Source organism: Falco peregrinus, chromosome 5 (assembly GCF_023634155.1).
Source record: "Falco peregrinus isolate bFalPer1 chromosome 5, bFalPer1.pri, whole genome shotgun sequence".
In the NCBI taxonomy this organism is placed as follows: domain Eukaryota; kingdom Metazoa; phylum Chordata; class Aves; order Falconiformes; family Falconidae; genus Falco; species Falco peregrinus.
The window spans coordinates 76,468,328-76,484,640 of record NC_073725.1 but is presented as its reverse complement, the minus strand read 5'-3'; the positions used below and the strand labels follow the sequence as shown (position 1 = coordinate 76,484,640).

The following is a 16,313-nucleotide window of genomic DNA, read 5'->3' as shown; positions in this document are numbered from 1 at the left end:
TTCTCCTGTGGCTTCTACAAGTGGAAAACACTTTGTTGAAGTACAAATGGGACGCTTTCTACCATCAGACAAAAAGTAACATGTTTGAAAGTTGCACTTCAGAATTTTGAAAACCCCTCACTTAGCTAGGGGTTTGAAATTTCAGTACAAGAGGCTGCACAGGACATGTCCAGGTCTGCTTTATAGTGGGCAGGCTATTTTTCATGTTTATTTAAAGATTAACTTTTAAACTGGAAAAGATACTTCAATACGCTGTTTGCCCCCACATCTTAAAAAAAAACCCACCGGTTTCCTGAATTCTTACTGACACAATTGCGAGTTTACTTTGCAGGGCTGAGTGTAAGGAATGGCAAAATGTAATAGCATTTGCCTTTCTTATTGTGAATGTTTGGAGGACAGAACTGTGTGGTTTGTTGTTTTTTTTTTTAATTGGAAGCCTAAGTCCATTTGTGTGTGGCATCAATAGACAGTTTGACTGCTGCAGCTTTGTCCCATTGGCTTTGAGTGGCACATACTCATTTCTCCTCCTCATCCTCCCTCCTTCTTGCCACTACAGTAAAGAGTATTTACTCTGGAAATCGCTGTGACTGGGGAGGGCAGAGGCATACTAAGCTTATAGTTTGTGTTTTAGATGTATGTAATCCAAGCAATGGCTTTAATTGTAAGGCCAGAAACACTTTGTAGAATCGGGATTTAAATGAATGAGGACTTCAGATTATTTTTGAACTCCTGATGCTACAAGAACTACCTCTGAGCAGCATCTGGAAATGTTAGTACTTCCATATTCTGAAGATTTTCAAGCCCTGAAAGGATAGTCATATTCTTTGGTGTTTGGAGGTATGATCTGCTTTAAGTTTGGCAAATAAACAGCATAATGTGCTGTAAAAGGGGCTAAGCAGTGCCTTTGGTTTAGAATGAATCATAATGAAAATACAGCACGTTAAATATAGGAGCATCCTTGCCAAAAGGACTTGTCTAAGAAATAGACTTCTAGAAGAGAGTCATAAATAGATTATTTAGCAGTCTCAGAGTTGCTGCTGTTTTGGGGCAGAAAGGTTTTGTGTTTTCAGAGTGACTGCAGCATAATACTGTCCTGTCTGTGTGGTATTCTGGTTTTTTTTTAAGGGGATTTTTAAAAACAAACAAAAGAACAAGTGCCCTTTGAAACTTTTGGCAAATTGACTAAATTAAATAACTACCTTTACGCTAGAAGGGTCTCTGTACCCTGGAAATACAGAACTGTTGGAACACCATGAGTCGAAGATAGGAGGGATTTCACCCTTGGAGTGAGCTTTGTTTGCTTCCTTGGTGTGATATTGGGCATTTTGGGTTCAAATAACTTTTCTGAATAGTACTGTGTGCAGGCTGCTGTCAGTGAGAAGCGTGTGTCTGCAGGCCTGGTCTGCTCACACTGTTCAATTTTAAGAATGAAAATGGCCATCAGATCTTGCTGTGTTTAAAAACCTGGTGAGAAGTCTCTTGGTAGCTTCACATGAATTGTTAAATCTTTAAGGAGAGCATGTTTCTACAGAATGACGGGAGATTTCAAGGTAGCTGTTGAAGTCAGTGTGGTGTTTCAAAATAAACATATTTGACTCTTACAGTTACTTAAAAATTACTTCAACAGTGTAAATTATTTATAGTTATGTTTCTTCTTAGTTACTGTTAATGTCAAGCTATGATATTTGTGCTAAGTGGTTGTTTTGAGCAAGCTATATTGATTTTTATTTTTTTTTCTATTTTCACATATTTAATGTAACCTGTAGTGTAAATTTGTTTCTTGTCTATTTGATTTCCCCTTCACCCTCAGTTCTGGATTGAAATAGAATAATTTCTTCTTTTAGAATCACAGTCTCTTCCCTTCAGTGGCTCCACCTTTCCTTTAGGATTAATGTCTGTCAAGGAGAGTACATACTGTAAAGAAGGGAAACAGAATACCTCTTTTCATCGTATTTTTGAGATACCTTTCTTGTTGCTGTTGCTCTATAGAGCTACTATTGCCTTTTCCCCCACCTCTGTAGAATATCCTATCGCACAGACAGCCTGGTAATGTCTCTTTGGCCAGCTTCTGGGAGATAAATGGGAATCTCTAGTGTTACTGTGTTTCTTACCAAAACAGTTTGTTCTTTATAGTACTAAATTTTTGGAGCATGACTTGCTCTCCTTTTACTTTGCTGTCTCCAGCCAAAACTATTGGAACTTCAGAACTGCTGAGGTGCTGGCAGACACATCTGTAAGTTCTTTTGTGGCCTGTTGGGTACGTTTCAAAAGGCTGTATCTGTGTATCTGTGATACAGAAAATAAAGGAAGAAGCATGGACTTTGTGTTGAGATTTTCTGTTGGTTTAGAAACTTGCATTTAGCTTGATGATGATGAAGTATAGAAATCAAGGAGGACAGGGATATTTGAGTTGAGATCCTGTGTTACAAAATTTGGGTTTGATGTGACTATAAATGTGTTCTAGTAACTCTGATGCTTCTTCTGGAAGTAACTCATAAAGGTTTTGCCCTGTGAATATAAAATCAAGTGTCTCTGTAGAGGTGTATTGCAACTGAATATCAGTCTTCCAAAATCCTATTTTTAAGTGTTGATGAATTACTGTTTGGGTCCAAGCTAGATTTCCTTGATGAAACAAACCTTTGAAACATCTTTAGTTATTTTTGCGGTTATGGTTAACTCTCTATTCTTCTGTAGTAAGAATAGTTCTTGTTTATCTGAAGAAAGCCACTTTTTCTGCTTGGCACTCAAAAAAGCTCTTGAAGCAATTGGATACATTGATCAATTGTGGCTAATTATCCATTAGAGCTTTGAAGTTTTTATTTGCAGAGGTGACACATTACAAAGTAAGCCTTCTGAGCTTTGTTTTTGCTTTGTAAGTACAACAGTGATGTTCAGTGCAGAAATTACTTTGATTCTTCCTGTAGTATATTCCATTGTATTAGCACTCAGGCTTGTGCAGAATTTTGGAGACACTTTCTTTATTAAGGCATATATAAAATGCAGGCATATGAATATTTTTTTTTCTGCAAAGGTTGATTTCTAGTGAAGTGTATTAGAAGATTTCATTCTCTGTATATCCAGTCATTTATAGAGTGGTTTCCCACAAAAATCTGTCTTCTGGATTTCAATAATTGTGTGAAAACGTTTGTACATATTTTAAGTGGTCTTGTTGCCTTGGAATACTTAAATTTGTCTTTGACCTCTGTGAAATGCTTGGAAGAGAATTTCAAATCTTACTACAAGTGGTAATAAAACACCTGGCTTCACTCTCAGTGGAATTTCTAAAATTTTATTTCTAGCTTTACCGAATCTTTTATCCTGTAATAGAGGATAAAGTAAATCACAATCATTCCGGGACATTTGATTACTTTTCTTTAAGCTGGTTTACTACTGAAGAGCAAAAAACTCTTAAATGCTTCATGAATCTGTGGCAGTAGGCTTTTGTTATAGCAATTAGCTTAAAGAGGTAGGAGAGTGGAGACTGAGCACAAGGTAGGCTTCCTCTGAATGCTGCTAGCCAGATGATGATTTAATTCCCCAAACCAATTCTTGAAATGTTACTTTTTTTTTAGGGCGTTCTCATTAGTCACGGATTTTAAAAGTGAGTGGTTTTGTTTTTGTTTTTTTAATAGTATTTTTGTCAAACTGCCAAATCTGCAGATTGGTTTAGGTGAGGAGCTCTCACCTCGGCCGAGATAATGGGATTGCCACCATTCTTGCACTGAAATGGAATTTGCTGCCTTTTTTTTTTTTTTTTTTTTTTTTTTTTGGTAATGCCACTGGCTTTGTGCCATAAAATGATTAATCTTTTCCTTGCTTCCCCATCTGTCCCTCTGGCATATAGATTCGAAGCACCATGGTGACTTTCTTTTGGAACATGTTACTATAGGATAAAATAGTAATTAGTAGAGACTTTATTTTTGTCAGTAAACAGATACAAGATGATGCCAACATAGTAAAGAAAGCCTGTCTTTCCTGCTTCACAAATTAACATAAATTCCTAATGGACCTATCTTTTACATTTCCGAGAGCCATAATTGGTTAGGTGGACCTTGCTTCGTGTTAGGGGTTTGTGTTTCGTACCAGAGGGAGATAAGAGTCCAAAGTGCAAAGGTCTCTGTGTGTGCCTGGCTGCAAAGCTGCTCTTTTGTACTGAGTGCGCAAGCAAAGCGGCTGATCGGAGTTGTGGCAATAGCACACAGGGACTGAGGAGGGATTAACTCCAGGTGGCTGATGCCAAATCGTAGTAGCTCTGGAACTTCTACGTGTTAAACTCATCTGGGAACTGGTGGTGAAGCGGTGTAGATGGCAAAGCATAGGTCTCTTGTCTCTCATTGAGTTACCACTCTGGAAAGCAGAAATAAGCCCTTTGAAAGCAGTTCTGTCCTCTTCCACTGTTGCTTACTAACAGTATTAGCAGCAGCTGAATTGTCTATCTGTCTGAATTTCTGATGTTCCTCTGTTACTTAGAGAAGATCTACCCTTGGATTCACAGTACTTTGTATACTTTAATTTATAGTTTCTGAACATCTGAGGTACCTGACTACTTGGTTTCCTTGTCTTGAGAGAAAGATAAGAAAGATTGAAAGGAAGAAAGTTAAAATTATTTAAATCGGGCAAGGTGATGCACTTCTTAGTAGCAAAACCATTTCAGTGGATGGGAAGAGAGAACGGGGACAAAATGCTGAGCTTTTTCACCAAGTTGAGTGTTGAAAGCCCAGATTTGAAGTAGGTGTAGTAACTTGATGACAAGGTACTCGAAGGCTTAGTCCAATAATGGAGTAAGAAGTGACTGGTTTTGGAGAGGCCCATAAAAGAGGAAAGTAAAGGTTGCATGTGATTGCATGGATTGATGGCAGCAAATACAGAACTTCTGAATCGTCCCTGTCCTGTAGTGACTTCCGACAGCCAGCGATAGCTTGGAGGCAGGACAAGTATACCATTTCTGTATACCCAGTCATTCTGTTCGCACCAAACCCAAGGGATACTTCTTGGATCTGTGGGTCAGAGTGGGAAGTGCAGAATTTCCATTTCATGCCAGAGAGGGAGGGAGGGAGGAGAAAAGTGTCTCCAACATATCGGTGACGTAATAGGGGGTTTGGGATGAATCATGTGAGAATGCTGAGTAGCAATGGCTCTAGAAGGGTTATTTATTCACAGCTGCTCGGTCAACCTAGGGCTGTTGATGATGGTATGACCCTAAAGTTACAGTTCAGGCATTCATAAAACTGAATCATAGTTTATAGGTAGCTTTTGAAAGGGGAAACTAGTTAGTGTCTCCTCAGCATTTAGCATGGGTTGTTTCAGTGACAGAACAGGAGGAAGTACGGGGAACATCCTTCCTTGCAGATCCAAGGGATTTAGAAGAAAGCAATAGTACATGACAAAGATGTCTTACTAGAGCTATTTATACTGTTGAACAGGCAAGCTCTCACATATGCAACTCTTTAGTGCTACTGTTAGTTTGTGGTGATCAGGCCTTTTATCAAGACAAATCATATCTAGGATGCCTCTGCTCTCTCTCTCTTTCCTTAATTATGACATGCATGTTCTGTTCTCTGAAATAATTTAAATTATTAATCTGGGGCTTACAGTTAAATTGATTTTAGTTTTTGTACCATGGATTAAGTCCAGAATAATATAAGGACAGTGGTGGCTCGCTAAAAGGCTGTCTTTCTGTCTTCCTCCTATAACTATTTTGTCAGATTCAGAGGTCTGAGAACAGTTTGGTGGAAGGCTCTGACCTTCCTGGTTTTCTGTTGCTGAAATAGATTTGAGAGTAGCATAACCAGTAGATCAGCTGTGTATCCTTACGCTGCCACTACAGAGGTTGTAGTTCTTCACAGCACCCCTCCCCAAGGGTCTTCTAAACAATTTCCTATCATGCTTTCAGCTCCCTCCCATGTCCTCAGGTAATCTTTCTGAGGTGCTGACAGGACAAAACTGGCAATAATGATGGGTCATTGAGAGCCTTGGGTACACTGCCTGCTGCTAGATGCTGTGGGTAATGGCAGAGGTCTTTGTCCCTTTTCTTCATGGAGATGTTGATCTGAGTTCATAATCTACTTGTCCATCTCTCTATTCGGCAATATTAGGAACTTAATTATCTGTAAGACCTTTAACAAATGGGTCAAATTGCCCAATGATTTCCAAAGTGATTAGAGAAAATCTGATTTGAGGATGGGGCAGGAGAGGGGACACTGATTGTCACAGCACTGTTCATTAAGCCCAGTTTCCTTAGGATAAGGAAGCTAGCTAACAGCGTAACTGGTTTTGTGATCCTGCAATCAATGTCAGTCTGAAGAAGCAACTTAATTGCTGCTGGAATGAGTGAGTGTATGAAATTCCATCTTGCAGTCCACTGTGTCTCTGAGCCTGTGTCATTGGAAGAGCAATCATTTGAAGTTGCACTTAGTCATGCTCAGTCTAATACAGTTCTGTGATGCAAAGGAGGATACGATAGTTTGATGCAGATTTTGGCTTTTGTACTGCACCTCTGCTTTCCTGGACTTTGATACTTGTCTCTGGGTTTGGTTAATGGACTTGGCAGCTTGGTCAAGGTCTTAGATAATTTTTGATTATTTGATATTCCTGAGATAACTTTTTCTTCTCACCTTTCTGTATTGTCTTTAGACAAGCAAAAGGAACTTGTAATATGCTTTCTACTATTAGATTCCTTTTTATAAAGAATTAGGCCTGTAAAAATGACAGTGATACAAAGTCAGACGTGATACCTTTGATTATAGGCCTTGTGGCTCTGGTGAGTTAATTCCTTTGATAAGTAGAAACACCATTTAGATAAAAGATTAATATAATCTTGAGAATTTCAGTGGTATTTGGTCACTTATATTTTTTTTCTAACTTTTGCTTTGAAGCTATAGAGCTTCAGCTCTTAGCTGTTGATAATCTTTGCTAAATACGTTTACTAAACATTTGTGTTGTCACCTTTCTGTTCCCCAAATCGGTTGTTTAGGATCACTTCAGTCCTTGCCATAATAAGATAATTGAATTAATAAGCTTAAATAGTAAGCTAAATAGATTAGGCTATTAGATTGCAATTAGACTGTATGTTGTACCCATGCCTTTCAGTCCTTTGAATAGTTCTTGTGGCCTCTCTGAATCCTGTGATTTTTATGTATTGCTCAACAAGAACTAAAACAGCATGGTCATCATCACTGCAATAGCATTCACATCAAGCCAAACACATAAAGATGTTACTTTACACTTACAGAGTATTCTTTTCATACCTCCTGTTGTCATTAAGAGCTCAGATCTGTTGTTCAAGTGCTGTGCAGATTCACAGCTTTCAAAGCCCAGCCAGGCTTGTCTAGCTTGCTTCCTTTCTTTGTAGGACTGTTTCCTAGTTAAAAATCTAGTAGGTACTGAACTGAATATCAACGATAACTATTTTTAGTTTACAGGATTGGATCATAATCAGATTACTTCAGCCAGGCTTATTTTCCACTGAAGCCATGCTGCTTTGAGTTCTTTGATTCTCATATCAACCTTTCAGTATTTTTTCTGCTGTCAAGCTAGTCCACATTTGGTGGTATTGTTTTGGGTTGGTTTTTTCTAAATACTTGGCCAGAATAACCTTCTTCTATTCTTGTACAGAAGGGCCAGTGCTTCAAAAGTTAATGAAAGTCAACTTTTAACTTAGAGATAAGGGTTTTGGGGGTTACTTTGTTTTTTCTTTCAGACTATTCTGTCTGGATCAACCAATTAAAGTTAATGCTCCGAATTTTTTTTTTTTATGTAGGCGGTGGTGGTGCAAGATACAAAACTAGCAGTGTTGTCAGGGGTAGGTGCTGCTCCTTGGCATGTACCTGCAAGTGAGGATGTTTGCTTTCTTGTAGGAAGACTGATAGTGAACTCAGTCTGTCCTGCCAGACCTTTTAAGTTTGGAAACCCTGGTGTGAAAGGTGGGTTGGGGTAACAGAGAGCAGTTTCCCAAAGAAAAATGTGTAGCAAGAAGCAGAACTGTGTACAGTTCTGTGGTTTATGACCGCATATTGGAGAGGAAGATAAAAAAAAGGATTGTGAATAGGAAATTACATGCTTGTAACAGTGAATGGTTTTTGCAGCATGTTTTATTAGTTGCATGTCCTAGGAGCCTCAGAGGAATGTGTTGTAATGAAGTAACTCTGACTGCTTGAATGAGAGGACTGGCTCTAGTGGTAGAGGTGAAGGGACAGTTAGTAAAAACTTAAGAGTAGGAGGAAAGGACAGAATTTATTTATGGCCTAGACACTTCGTGTAGAGAGGAGTAGCTCCTTGATGCTGGGCCAGGGGAAGAAGTACTGTGGTATGTCAACAGTGATACAGAAGGGAGGGAGGAGAAGAGTAAGCTTTAAAAATAGAGGAAATGACATAGTATGAAGATCCAGTCTGCTCCTAAGGTATCTTTTAAATTAGATCAGCAAACTTCTCATTTCTGTCAAATCAACTCTGAGTTGCACCATCAGATGAGGTATGTAGATTTGGTCACAGACTTGATCTATAACGTCTATGAAAGTCTAGCAGCTAGAGGAAATGGAATTGCTGTTCTGCTCTGAAAAGAACTAAAAAGCAAACCAAAGAGAAGTATCTCCCACACCTGGTGCTTGAAACATTACAGTGTGGGATGTCTTATGTAGTCCAAGTCAGCTAAAGAAAGGTTTTAAGAACTTTGTACGTTCCTTGGATTGTGAGAGTAGAGTGAAATACCCAATCTCCTCTCCACACTCAGTAATAGATTCCAGTATCTGAGAGAGTTGCCATAGTGATAAAAAGGGGAACAGAATCTGCTTGTCTTTCTGGGATAGCAGAATTATTAAATTAAATGCATCTTTTCCATTAAAGGAGAGCAGCATTATCATATTTCTGAAAAGAACTGCTTTAGAGTGGAAATAATGTGTTTAAGGTGGTGTTTTGCATTAATCATGTTACTACTTCAGGCACTTCTAGCCTTGACTTGCTGTTCCGGGCTGGGGTGGTTTATAGCACCCCTGCATCTCCCCCATTGCAATTGATGGAACAGCTGCATAGAAAACACCTCGTGTGAAAAAGTCTGCTTTACTCCATCAGAAGTCATTGCAGCTGTGACCACAAGGAACCAGACAAGAAGCAAGAGTTGCACAAAGCTGTAACACAGAAACACGAGTATAAAACTGGGAGTTGCCAGGGGATGAGGTGGGATGAAAGGAGCCACCCTGGGATGGAGTGCAGAGAACATGGCCTGCAGAAAATGGTGATTGCATCAGGTAGAGAAAGGAGATTAACTGACAGTTGGATGAACTGCTGGAGAGGAAGAGAAGGCAACAGGGGAGGGAACATCCTTAGGCTTAGAACAAATCGGGGTGAACATAACCCAGGCTTTCAGAGAGAAGCTTTCTGTTTTTGTTGTAATGGAAATGCACTGGCTGCCATGCTGCCATTGCAGCTTGAGTAGCCCTGCGATAGACGTCCATGCCCATGCATTGCAGGTGGAAAAAGAAACAACTCACACTGGATTGCTTTTCGCTTTTGTTCCTTTCAGGAAAGTAAATTTAACAAACTTTAAGCAAAAATACAAGTCTTTGTGATGGCTCAGCATCACGCGTAAAAGCAGCCATTCTTACCAGGTTGCTAACTCCCATGTTCTTGCTAGTTTATCATCTTTGATGACTTGTAATTACCTAGTAATCTTCCCCTGAACTACCTAGTTTGGGATCAGAGTTCTTTTTCAGAAATATAAAAACAAAGGTCTTCTGAATATCTGCCTCCCCTCGCTGCCCCCTCATTTCACATAAGAAAAAGCCTGGGGGAAGAGGCAGGAGCCCCACAGCATTTGAGCCTTCTGACTTGTTTGCTTCAGAGCCACTGGTTTCAGTTTGCAGAATGAATAAGCAGTGTAAAATCTTTACTATGTTATAGGCTCAATCATCCGATTATATTTGCCAGTTGTTTCTTGAGATCTCAATTAGCAGTGGTTTAGATAAAGTTTTGCTGAAGGTCACCTAATCTCAGTGTTCAGATAATTAACTAGGGAATGCCAGTTAGTGCCATATGCATTTGGACGTCTTTCAGTGTTTGACATGCAGGGGATCTGCCTGATTCTCCCTTTTCTTCCACCTCCTATTCGTTGCTTTCCCACTGGTGAGGAGCAGACAGTGGTTTGCTTTGCTGGGGTCCCTGCCTGCCTGCATTTGCTGGAGGTGGTGAATAAATGCCGAGCTGCTCCTCACGTCACCGATCAGCTCTGAAACGCTGTTGATCTTAATGCTGTTTGGCAGTAGGTTGTTCTCCTGCTAAAACTCCTCATTGTCAATCCCAGCCTGGGTTGAAAACTGTTATAAAATAGATAAGAGTTCATTACAGCAGTTCTTGCGTTGTGTTGCGCGCTTCTCCTACTCTCTCTGGAAATCACAGTCCTGTTAATAAGATTAACTCCTCTGAGGCCAAAGGGAGTTTAAAAACCCCTGAAACTATGTATATCTATGAGCTTTAATAAACTCGTCTTGCATATGGTCCCTCCTGATTTTTGTCTTCATATTTACTTCAGGGATTGCCATGTAAGAAAGATAAAGTCTTTCCACCTATTCAGACTTCTTTTTTTAAAACAGACGGACTTAAACAAAAAAAGTCTTTGGCAGTTTGTTTCAGTGTCAGGAATTTACAAAAATGAAGTGTAGGTTAAAGGGCATGTCTAATGTTTTACAATGTTATCAAACTGTCAGCTTTTTTTAAGTTGTAAACTGGTGTAACTCTTTAGCCTTGGGTTCCTTTCACTTACTAAAGCACAGCTTTAGACATTGAAGTACCATGTGGCAGAGAGCAGGTTTAAAAAAAATAGGTGTCAAATGGAAGCTACTTTGCTTCCAGCTTGGTTTCAAAGAACAGCAAGGTGTTTCTTCAAATTTCAATGAAGTATCTATTATTTAATGACCACCTAGAAAAGGAGAAATTACCCTCATCACTTTAAGCACTTGGTTTGGAAGACTTGAAAGGTTGCTTTGCTGTTGTACTGAATTGTGGTATGTTTCATAATAAGATCTATTGAAAAGGAAATATTAAAATATGATAAATTGATTGTGTGGCACCTGTTAGGACTGCAGTTCCTTGGTGCTTTGGGGATGTTCTAGTGATTTAGAATTTTAACTTAAAATGAAATTTTCTGTTGTCTTTTGAGACTAAAATATTTGTGGTATTTTTCCTTAATATCTATTTTCAAACGTTATTCCTTTAATACAAAAAAATTAATCTTTCCTGATAATGAAGTGAGATGACAACACCTCTCTGTTTCTTTTGGAGCAAGAACTTAAATTTGGTGTAAAATTTGCTTAGCATCCTCACTGTCTAAGAAAATCTCTTGCCTGCTTTTTGAAAGTTCAGCTGTGTTTAAGATTCTGCCAGAGGCTTTTAACATTAGGCTAAGCAAGCTTAGCACATCCGTGTTGGGCAGCTTGGGTCGTCTGCATTGAGTCCTTTCCATTTCCTCCTCGGTGGCTCTGTGTGCTCCAGCCGAAAGCTGCCAGGTCTGGGAAGGTCTTGGCGCCATCTCCTGCGGGCTGGGGTGGCCCAAGTTGGGCCATGGAAATAGGGGAAATGGGTTTATGAGTACGCAGCATTCCTCTCCCCCAGTTTGGGCTCACCACTGGGCTTTCACAGAGGCCATGGTGGCTGTAGGGGCTTGCAGCATAGCGGTGGTTGCCAGAATAGTCAATATATTATTCAGTTTTTTAAAAAAACAACTCCACCAAACCTGTAAGCAAGTTCAAAGAAGACTAAAGGGCCGAGTCCTTCTGCAGACAAGTGAAGTTTGTAGTTGGGGCTTTAGACACAATGGGAAACTGAATAACAGCCAAATGGCTGCTGTTTCTATTTCTGGCCTCTGAAAGGTTTTAGTTATATATATATATAAGCTACTTTCTCAGAATCTCACTTCTAGTTTCAGAAATGTTCTTCACTGCTAATCTGATAAACGGTAACATTAATGAATAGCTGTAGGTATCATGTGATCCTTTCTCATACCTTGTCTGAAACAGCAGGTTAAGATGAGTGTGTAAGTTTATTAAATACGTCACTATTGATTCTTCAGAGGAAAGCTGCAAGAATCCATGTTGTAATAAACAGTAATTTAAAAAAACTGATTTCTTTGAACGTACAATCCTACCAAGCAAACACAGAAATACAGAAAATGAAACTCTTGATATTTGTGCATTGTGATAGTAGCCAATACCACTTCTCTTTAAAAGCAGTCTTTACTACTAAGTTTTTGATGCTGCTAAGTAATCGGGGTTGGGGGTGGTCTTATACACTATTTGAACTACTCATCTTTACTCTGGAACACAGCACATATGTGATAACCTCTTACCTTGCCAAGGAACAGCTTTTTTCCTTTTCTAATGTATATGTAGTGGGTCAGATTCTTCTGGAAAGGTACAACATTTCGTACAGTGGAGAAAGGCCTGAATCTGGCAACAGTCGCTCTGCAGGATGCAGTTTAAAGCAGTTATTTCCTAACGTAAAGCTACTTCTAGTGCGGCTGGGCCAGCTGTCTGAAACCGGAGCGTACAAAGTACACTGACAAGGAGGCGCAGTCAAATTGTGTTTGTTGGACTCTGCTCCAACATAATTTACTGCTCTTAACCAGTGCTTCATCAACTGGTTGTTCAGTCTGATTCCTGTAAGCATGAAAAAGCAACCACTGAGCAATTCCTTATTATGAGGCTGTTAGACAGATAAGCCAACATGCGCCGTCCCTCTTCCAGTGACAGGAATAGTCCTCCTGAATCCCTGCCGGTAAAGGAAGTTAAAAGACCAGGACCGTGGAAAACCAGTGCGTTGTGTAAGGAAAGGCTGGAAGGGTCAAAGGAAGGGGAAAATAGGATTTAATATTTCAGATAAAGACTCGCTTAGGGGTTGGATTTATATTTAAGATGTTCTGACAGGTGATAAAGTCATCTAGAAATCCTCCCAGTGCAGGGCAAGGGGGAGCACAAACATGATCTGTCGACTTTTATTTCCTCTTTATTTGGAGGGGGGAAGGGAGGTCCTAGTTTTTGTCATCCTCTTTGAAAGAAGTGAATACCTGCTAAAACATCTTTTCAGGACCTCTGGTCCAGTGTCATATTAACTGGCTCAAGTAAGAGATTTCACCACTTCTCTTGGGAGACTGTTCTTCAGGTGAAACGGCTCTTTGGCTGGACAGTGTTCTCTTTACTCATTCAGGGGGAGTTGTCTTTCTGCTTGCTATTCTTAAGGAGTTGTGGGGGTGTAATTTGTCAAGGCTGTCAGCCTTAGATGGGTGTCCTTTTGTTCAGACATTTTCCCTCAAGTACCAAAACATAAGTAGGTAAGCATTTGCTAGATACCTCTATATATTCTGCTCCTTTCCCATCTAGTCTATGTACAAAATCGTGCTTTGTGTACAGAATGCACAAAGTGTTGCAGGATTTGAGTTTTGTTTGGTTTTCAGAAGTTTTTGCAGTGTTGGCAAAAGTAATTTCTGTCAGTGCAGATTGGCTAGGATAATCTTGTTTTCTTCTTTGCATTTGCACAGTGATTTTGTAAGTTGAATTGCAAGACTCGAGACGCACACAGCTGTCTAAATTTGTAAAGTATTTTTTGAAAAATTAGATTTTATTAAAGCTGTAAGAATTTAGTATTGAGCAACTTAAACTGGAGTTTGGTCTCAGTGAATGCAAAGATGGATATTTGACATATGTTTTGTTTTTTTTAATGTCCCTTTGGAATCAAGGAAATTATTATAATTTCATTCATTCTTTTCCAGATGGGAATGACAGGTAACACTAGTCCCTTTGGGCAGCCTTTCAGTCAAACTGGAGGGCAGCAGATGGGAGCTACAGGAGTGAATCCTCAGTTACCAAACAAGCCAGGCATGGCGAATAGTTTGTCTCCCTTTCCTGCCGACATTAAGAGTACTCCAGTCACCAGTGTGCCAAATATGGTGAGTTGCACCTGCCTTTTCCCTTGTTCGTTATGTCTTGATATAGTGCATTCTAAATTGTTGGGTGATACAGCTTCAGCATTGTGGGACGACTTTTCCGTGGTGATTTAAACATCAGAGTTGCCCCATGGTTCCTCTACCACTCTGCAGTGCATGTAGAAAGTTTGCGTACGTTTTTGTACAGTAATTTAACTTTCTAAACAATCACAGTGTTTTGTTATAAAAATTGCATTGTATCCTCTCATTTTGTCTGGAACATTTAGTCCCAAACCAGATGTAAATGTCTTCTGTAAGTGCTGTTTGTAGGTTTAAATTCCTAAATCAATTAGCACGTGTTGGGTACATAATCAGCTTCCTGAAACTAAGTAGTATCTTTCATATCCTTTGAATCTAATGTGGTAAACACAACACATGCTTCTTAGTTTATATTCTGCATGATCTGCAGCTCACAAGCCTATGAGAATAGTTCTTATTAGGATACCTTGCTCAAGTTTGTAGTATTCTGTTTACTAGAGTTTTCTTTATGAAGTAAAATTAAATATTCCTATTTGTCTCAGTATGTCAGCGTATTAATCAAACTGCTTGTGTTGTTTCTATGGAAACTCTAGCTTGTTGCATTTTATATTCTTATACATGATAGCAGTTACTATAGAAACTTGCAAAACCTTCCATAAGATGCAAATTGCTTATTTTTTAATTTAACTAGAAAACCAGCTATTTTTTGGCAGAAGCAGTGCTGGCCCTTCCATCAGTGAGTTTGCTACCTGCCTGTCACTAATAAGGCTGTATATGAGAGGGAACAGAATGAAATAAACTTCCTCTTTTCTCCTGATTTTAGAGGATCATTTCCTACATTTCTTTTAGTTACACTGTGAAATCTTTGTTTATTATCATCTGTCATTTACTGCTTAAGATTATGAAAAGGAGCTGGTGATTGGGATTAAGACCATGTACAGAATACCACTTGTACTCATGTAGAATATTTGTAAAAGACAGTTTGCTGCGTGACTATTCTAATTTTGTTTTTAAAATACTTTGTTTGGATCAGGTGTAAAGCAAATGAATTATTGCCCTGATTCTGCAGAGAACCTGCAGTCTGCCAAAGTCCTGTATTTATCTGAGGGACTGGATGATTTTGAAGCCTAATTTTTTGCTCTTTCAAATGTCACATTTTGGGAAGCCCAAATCTTAATGTATTGCTTACTAGTATAGGATGTAATGGCAGGTATGCAGGTGGAATAAAAAAGGCATTTGTCATCAAGACTATAGTCTAGTGGTAAGGGAGAAAGTAAAAGAAAAAACTTTGTTTCCTTTCCTCCATCTTGTGCAAGAGACAGAGGAAAGTAAGGGAAACTTATGTTTTCAGTACTATCAACTGTGGTTTCTTTACAGTTTCAAAAATATCAGTTATGTTCTGAGAGGACAATCGGAACCATCTTTTTGTTTCTCAGGTGTCAGAAGCTTTGTATATCCAATAAATCTTTTCCTCCCTCAATACAGAGAGTAATAGCAGTTTCAGCCAATAGACGTCTGTACTGTTGAGCCAAAAGGTCTCAGCCCTGCTTATGGATCAGGTGGTGGTTAGAGTTTTATTGCGGTCCTGATGTGGGTGGAACTTTCATTTTAAAAACTGAAGTTTCCATCTAAACATTTTTATTGCAAAACGAAGAATTTAAAAGGAAATGTCAGACTTGTTAAATTTTTAACCTTTACTTGGCAGCAGTGGGTAAGGCAGTGTAGTTATTTGGTAATAGTACATATATGGCCATATACTATTCCTTCCACAGGGACTTTGCTTTATTCAGCATACAATATGAACAGTGCCCTCTGAAAGTGCATACAGTCAACATTTTGTTCTCTTTTTGCTGCTCAGTGTATAGCTGTGGGCCTTGTTGACTGTACATAGTAATAGAGTTCACTCTGCCAGTCTTTTCCAAACGGTCTTTTCTGTGGCAGTCATCACTGCAGCAGCCATATACTTTGAATGAGTTAATTTTCACAGTGTCTCTCTGAGAGAAGGATGTGTTGCCCCAGTTTTAAACATGAGGCTGAGAGGCACAAAGAGTAAGATGGCAAGAATCTGCTGACTCCGAACTTGAGGTTTGTAGGCTCTGGCTTGCTAAAGCCTTCCTCATTTCATACGTGAAGACAGTATCTAAGGGTAAAATAACATTCACATCAGTTAGATGTCTGCTCCCATAACTCATGGCAGTGGTATCTGTATCTCACATTGGGCAACTAAGACATGACCCAAATGGCACTTGTGAAAAGTTGCTTTGACAGAGGCAGCTCCCCAGAGCAGAGTTGCAGTGTTTGAACTATTACGCCACGCTTTCTTGCTGCAATCCCTTCACCATTTGCTGTGTCCTGTGACGCTTTAGGA

At 39.3% G+C, this 16,313-nt stretch overlaps 1 protein-coding gene across 1 annotated transcript in view; it reads left to right on the top strand.

Moving 5' to 3' along the window:
- The window catches only part of CREBBP (CREB binding protein), a 97,374-nt gene that overhangs the window by 22,832 nt on the left and 58,229 nt on the right, over nt 1-16,313 (top strand). The window contains 1 exon segment of the mRNA XM_055807002.1: nt 13,754-13,930. Coding sequence (XP_055662977.1) covers nt 13,754-13,930 — 177 coding nt within the window.